Raw genomic sequence first — 7311 nt, forward strand, 5'->3', positions numbered from 1 at the left:
TATGAGCAGTTAAACGACGTCGTATGCTCTTGTTAAGAACATGCAACGACCCCAACATAAACGACGTCGATTCGAGTTACACGCAAAGACAGACATAAAATGACGGTTTTCAGAACGATGGCAGCAAAACGACATCCTTCGCGGCAGATATTTGACCTGAGGCAGGAAACGACGACGTTTGAATAGAATGTAAGTACAACAAAATGGAGGCCCCAAATGTGGACGACGTCGTTCAGATCCCTCTCATAGAAACGGAGAAACAGATCAAACAAAAAACGGGGCAAAAAACGACGACGTTTGATGCGTTGAAACGACGTCGTTTTCTCAAGAACGACAATAATCCCTCCATCGAAAATCCTCCATCGAAAGGGCCTACCAAATATGCAGAGAGAGTGAGATGAAATCAGCAGCACTATCAGCACTTCTCTCTTCAACCCTCTCCTACGCATCACCACCGCATCTCAACCTCCTCCGTCCTGCCACCGCCGTCCTCTGCCACTCACTTCTCCCCACCTCCACCCCCAATCCCTTCCACACTCAACTCCGTACCGCCAAAATTTCTGCGTCAATGTCTTCTTCCTTCAAGCCCGAGCAAGCTAGGGTTCCGCCTGCGATTCCACCACCCACACCTCCTCTCAGCAAAGTAAGATCACCTCTCTCCCACTGCAATTTTGTGTTGTGTCATCTTTTCTAGGTCTTCAAGTTTTGGATAATTTGTGATTTATTTGTGGGTTTCAGTTCAAGATTGGTCTGTGCCAATTGTCTGTGACTGCGGACAAGGAGAGGAACATTGCTCATGCTCGAAAGGCGATTGAGGAGGCAGTTGAAAAGGGTGCTCAGCTTGTTCTCCTGCCCGTGAGTTTTTAACAATGCCTTGTGTCATTATGTATAGGGGATTCATGATTCACACACTAATACATGCGAGCAATCTAGTGATTTTTTTGTAGTAGAATAAAGAATTGATAATCATTTTGATTCCATGGACTTTATCGAAGATTGGAGATTATACTCTCAACCTCCTCTATTTCAATTATTTTTTCCTCTGTTTGCTTGGCATTTTGGGAGCACATTTTCTTGCTTTCGGTGCGAAATGTGATTAAGCAAGAGAAAGCCTTCGAAATGTTTGTGGAAAACATGGCTAGTTTCCTAACATGCTGTTTGGTTGCTTGGAAAACCAAAAGAGATAAGAAAATCAAATATTTAACGTTATTCTGATCCTAAGAAAAAAACTAGCCAAGTGGGAGTGGCACCCATATTGTCTGGAAAGTGGAGATTTACTCTCAAGGAATAGGTGGTTATTGTGAATTTGTGATAAAAGCTACCTCCCACTCTTTGTGTTGACCTAGGTTGTAATATGATGATATCTATGGCTTGAATTTGTAATATTTCCTTTTACATATTTCAGGAAATATGGAATAGTCCTTATTCAAATGATAGCTTCCCAGTTTATGCTGAGGACATTGATGCAGGTGGTGATGCATCTCCTTCAACAGCCATGCTGTCTGAAGTTTCCCATGCCCTGAAAATTACTATTGTTGGTGGCTCTATACCAGAACGCTGTGGGGATCGATTGTACAATACTTGTTGCATCTTTGGTAGTGATGGAAAGTTGAAAGCAAAACACAGGAAGGTAGTTTTCTTACCTGCCATGCAATGTGTTACTGTATAAAATATGCCACTCTTATATGGACAAATATGAATCTGGCTGGTAGTATGCTTAGACGCACTTTATTTTTATTATGTCTCATTAGGTGGTCTCAAGCATCCAATTAGTTGCCTTGACCACCCAGCTTGGGTGATTAGATGCCACTAAGACATCTGATTTTATCATGTTATTTCATTTTTATTTGTATAACTAATGGTCAGGGTTTGGAAATTTGAGTTTAAATCATCAGATAATGACTATCCATATTAACCAACCTGAAGTTGGGCTTATCAATAAGCGAGTTTCCCAACATTATTCTACCTTGAGTGTGAGGTGTAGAAGTCTAACTTGAAGGCACAGCTTGAATGTTTTGAACATCAAACACTAACCTTTTAAGGATAATCTCTTTGATGCTAGTTTAGTGACCATAGTTTCTGATATGTTCTGTGTGGTTGACTACAGATACACCTTTTTGATATCAACATTCCTGGGAAGATTACCTTTATGGAATCAAAAACTCTTACAGCAGGAGGAAGTCCCACAATTGTAGACACAGGTCTGATGTGCTTGCTTGTAATCTAACTTTTCCCTTGAGGTTCACCTAAGCCTATATTTTGCTTTCTGCATTTATCAATCTTTGGGTTTACCTACCAATTCGTATGTGTCATATTTAGGTGTTGATGTCCCCTGTGATTCATCTCAACTTCTGCAAGTCTTTATATGATGCTTCTATCTTTTAATTGCTGTTATTGTGATGACCTGGGGTTTCTCTGTTGTCCTTATGCATGTTGAAATGTACTCAATAATCAAGTACATTTTGTAGGGAAATGGTTTCTTGTTATGTTTTTATTAACCTCTGGATGTTTTACGTTACTTTTCCCTTTTAAAACCGGTACTACTTCAACAACCTAATATACAGCATCAATCTAGATCATATCGTCTGATGCATAACTGGATGATGAAATAACTCCTTGCAGATTCTTCTGCTTGACAATTTCTGCTGTAACAACATGGTGGATTGTGGTATTTACTTTTCTCACAATATGAAATAACTATCAACTTGTTCCTGCAGAAGTCGGGCGTATTGGAATAGGTATCTGTTATGACATTCGGTTTTCTGAACTGGCCATGTTGTATGCAGCAAGAGGTTTGCTTTTCCCTTACATTGACTTGTGAACTTGTTAATTTGTGTTAACATTTGGCTTTTGTCTGCCCATTGTTAATTGCCAATGGCTGTGCAGCTTGATATAGGTATATATGTTAAAATGTGAAGATTGTTTTTACTTGTTGTCAGAAACATAATCTCTCTCTATCATGATGTATGCAGAAATTACTGTGCTTTAATATCAAAGTCAGTGTTACTTATAACGCCTTTTCGTTAACTCAAAAGCAAATATTTATTTAGAAGATTCGTGCAGTACTGCACATGACAAAGGGAAACTGCTGATGTTTGGTTACAAAGTAGGAGTCTTTAACCTCTCATTTCCAACGGTGGCTGCTTTTCAATTTGTTGAGCCCTCCATCTATCTTCCTTTCCATTTTATTGGTGATACTTTTTGAAAGAGGTGTCCGAAGATGATCTTATTGCTATATGGTTGTAACATGTTGTATGGATTTTCTAAATTTAACTTCTCAAGGGGCAGTGGTTCTGGTTTTCTCATCTTCCTTAGTGTTAATTTTTGTTCGCTTAGATCAAAGTTTATATGTTTCTTTTGACCTGATTATTACTTTTCTCAGTGTAAAATTTTGGATCCTATCCTTAATGTAGTAATTGTTATCCTTTTCTGTCCCTTTATTTAAATTTCATGTAAAACGAATTATGGATGATGACTGTTTTAAAGTTTTCCTAGTTTCCTTTTTGCAGTGTATGTTGTTACTTTTTATGTTTGAGAATCTTTCCTCCCATGATTGTGGTTCTAGCTTCTAGTAGCTTTATGAATTGGTCCCTCCCCATTTATTTACTTGTCAACTTGACATCACTCTATTAATCTTGATTTTCACGTTATAAGTTTTACTGAGAGTAATGGTGCCAGTTTTCAACATCAGGCGCTCACCTGATTTGCTATCCCGGGGCATTTAACATGACAACTGGACCATTGCATTGGGAGTTATTGCAAAGGGCAAGGTAATAAAATATTTTAGTTTATGATATATTAAATAGTTTTTGACATACCAATATCCTTGTCATACTAAAAAATCACCTGAGAGGCAACAACTGAACTGGAACTTGTGTCAGGCAGACCTAATAGATGCTTCTCCTGTGTATTATTCTTTTGGTAGTTGTCTGTCTATATTCTGAATAAATAAATGATTACCTTAATTTGTCTTCTTTGAAGGATAAGAAAATGTGTTGCCTTGTGCCTACCTCTTTTTACATGAATTCAAACATGTGATTAGTGTTAATTTGTTATTCAAGCATGCTTGCACTAATAACTACACATGAACACGGAATGGACCAAATGAGCACTCCATATTCAGTGGTTAGATGTAAAAATTTTATCTACATTTTTCTCTGTCTAATTAGTGGCAGACCCATGAATGAATGTTCATTTCGGAGCCCTTTATTTCTTGTTTTCCTTCAAGTTTCCCCTTTGGCCAGGCTTATTTCTTTTTCCCCTTTTCCTCCATTCTATGACCTCCTCTCTTCCTCCTCCTACACTTAGTGCTTCAGAGATGAAAGCTTTATCAGTGTGAAAGCATGTGGCCTATGCAATTAGCAGCTTAGTTGATGGTTGTGTTCATTCTTGCTGATACATGCCTTTTTTTTTCCAAATGCAGGGCTGCAGATAATCAGGTACCTTAAAACATCCTACTGTCTTATTGTTTATTATAAACACCAAGGTCTTCTTTTAACTAGTTTTGGAAGTTTGTGTTTCTGGTCATGTTTAAATCATTTCACTGATGCAAATGGAAGTCTCCTGAAAGATTTAATGCTAATCTGCAAAATATTGTAAAATCATAGACAGTTACTAGTTCCACAGGACTTGTACCAATGTCTGTTCATCATGTTTCTCTCCTATACTGTTCCAATCATTTCCTTTAATATTCAACAGCCAGAAGTGCCCTGTTTCTATCTTGTGTTTGTTGTAGAAGTTTGTGATGAATGGAATGACTTGGTTTATAATATAAACAAATAAAAAGTTTTATCATTGTGGTACAAGATTCTTGTAATTTGAATGGGGAAAGTCCTTTCATGTAACATGTTCCATCAATCTCCTTCCCTAAAATTTATTCCTTTATATAACCAACACATTCCAACTTCATGATTTTTTATGACTTTATCCAAAACTAGATCTTAGCATAAGGTGAAGTGGAAGGCTGACAAAGAAGAACAGTGGTATCAATAAAAGAAGAAATTAAACTCTCAGTTGTGTCGTTAAATAGTTAGATCTTAGAATGAATTTCTGGATCATCAAGAGCTCTTCGCTTTTTGTAGTCAATTTTTAAATGGAAATTAGTTCTAATTAAGTCCTTTATCTATCCTTCGTAGCTGAGTTTCTGGGCCTCCATCTAGAACCAGTGAAAGACTAAAAATTGTTCTCGTCTTGATTTCAGCCTGCCAATTTATTTTTTGCTTAGAAGTTCCCAATTGTAAGAAAATGGTGAAGTGGTTTAGCTATGTGGTATCCTGACTGTCAATTCTTAAGGACTTTAACTACCCCTTAATAAATAAATAAAAAGAGATTCCGAGGGATTAAAATTGTACCAGATGTGCATTTCTTGATGTGTTCCAAGTTATTTTTCTCAAGGCATCTTTTAATTCTACTTCACTAGTAAGTTAGTAACCGAAGCACCACCAATATTTTGACAAGACAGACAGTAATACACCCATATGTTCCCTTAGAACTTGATGCTGTCTATTTTTGTTAATCGGTATTCTGCATCTAATACCCCTGAGGAGTTTCTCTTTGGTGCTTATTTTGTGCCAAATTCCAAATGACAGTTATATGTAGCGACTTGTTCACCTGCTCGAGATGCTGGTGCTGGTTATGTGGCTTGGGGCCACTCAACTCTTGTTGGACCAGTAAGTGGATGCTTATGTTTAGCTTTTCTTATATGCTGTTGGTAAACTTTAGATGTATCATTGTTGATTTGTGGATTGTGTATCTGAAGTTTTTCAGGCCCTTTTCAAATTGGAAAGCTAGGCGGTCATTTTGGTAGTCATTAAGTTTATGTTTGGTCCTGGAAAGTAGCAAGGAAAGAAAAGAAATGTTAAGGAAAATGATGTTCTTATGTTTGATTGTGCCATGAAAAATTGCACATAGAAATAACTTATTAACTTTATTTATTTATTTATTTATTTTACTTCAATTTTTTTTTCCTTCTACTTTTCCTCTATTTTCTTTCCCTCATTTTCCTTCAAATTTTTCGGGAACCAAACATAGCCTAAAGCTTTTAAAGTATAAGTTTCTCCAAACAATGTTCTTACTACAACCATGAATTTGGCAGTTTGGAGAAGTTTTGGCTACCACAGAACATGAGGAAGCAATAATCATATCAGAGATTGATTATTCTCTAATTGAGCTCAGGAGGTGATATGCCTACCAACCCCAAACATAGTTTCTGTTTCTTAGTGTCTTTTAGCTCTACTGATTAACGTTGATTTTACTTTTATCTCTTATACTCAGGACAAACCTCCCATTACTGAATCAACGGCGGGGTGATCTTTACCAATTGGTAGATGTTCAGAGGTTGGATTCTCAATAAACCATGTAAGGAACACTAGAATACTCTTATGGTGCATGAAAGACATTCTTGGAGAAAGGATATTTATGCCTGTCCAAACCTTGCATATTTCTTATGTCTAGGGTTGGTGACATGAAGTACTAAATAATTCCATAGACCTTGTATCTTCAGCCCCCATTTCTCTAAAATTAAGGCAATGGTTTTACTCTTTTTCTGGTTGGACTTTTTCTAGGAAACTGCCGATATGCATGTATCACCACCATTGCATTATTGAAGCGTTTTTTTGTGTCATATCCCTTACCCAGCATCATCAACAGAATCATTTTCCTTGATTCACTTTCTATCAAGACAAACAGAGCCAAACAGTAGGGTTGGTATTTAATCCCATCAGTAGCTAGAGACTCTGTAACTAGAACCATTACTGCCCTAAGTCGCAGTTCATACTACCAGCCATATGGAGATGGACAAGAAAAGTGTGAAATGTGGAGTAGATCTATATGGATCTATATTATATTGATGTTGATCATGTTTGAGTTGTTGGAGACATGGTTTTCAAGGTCCAATTATGATTAATATCTGGTTTGAATATATCAAGATGCCCAGATGGAAAATGTTAATAAATCCCTAATTTTAATAGGTGAAATTCACCGTATAATTAGGTTTGATCTGGGTTTTCTTTGTCGGTTGTTGGGATAAATTCCTCTTTATACAAGAAAAAATTAATGATAGAAATTAGAGAAAAATAAAAGAAAAAAGAAAAAGGGGAAATGGGGTTTGATTCATTTTGTTGTAGTACTGAGAACAATTTAACACCTTTTGAAAATTGTTTGAGGAAATATCTCCTAAAATATGTTTTTGTTTTCATCAAATAATTGTTTTTGAAAATAATGTTTTAACTTAACAAACATATTTGACAAATTTTTAATCTAAAACGATTTTTTAAATGTTGGTTTTGAAAATAAATTTTAAATACTTTCAAT

At 36.4% G+C, this 7311-nt stretch overlaps 1 protein-coding gene across 1 annotated transcript; it reads left to right on the top strand.

Moving 5' to 3' along the window:
* The first annotated feature begins 357 nt into the window (after window positions 1-357).
* On the top strand, window positions 358-6622 carry LOC117913196 (omega-amidase, chloroplastic). Its single transcript, XM_034828158.1, has 10 exons — window positions 358-643; window positions 739-855; window positions 1406-1630; window positions 2108-2201; window positions 2718-2792; window positions 3692-3770; window positions 4424-4439; window positions 5589-5669; window positions 6095-6177; window positions 6274-6622. The coding sequence occupies exons 1-10, from the start codon at window positions 398-400 to the stop codon at window positions 6350-6352; spliced, it is 1095 nt and encodes a 364-aa protein (XP_034684049.1). The 5' UTR covers window positions 358-397; the 3' UTR covers window positions 6353-6622.
* Window positions 6623-7311: the final 689 nt, after the last annotated feature.

The sequence above is a fragment of the Vitis riparia genome, chromosome 4, assembly GCF_004353265.1.
Source record: "Vitis riparia cultivar Riparia Gloire de Montpellier isolate 1030 chromosome 4, EGFV_Vit.rip_1.0, whole genome shotgun sequence".
Taxonomy (NCBI): Eukaryota; Viridiplantae; Streptophyta; class Magnoliopsida; order Vitales; family Vitaceae; genus Vitis; species Vitis riparia.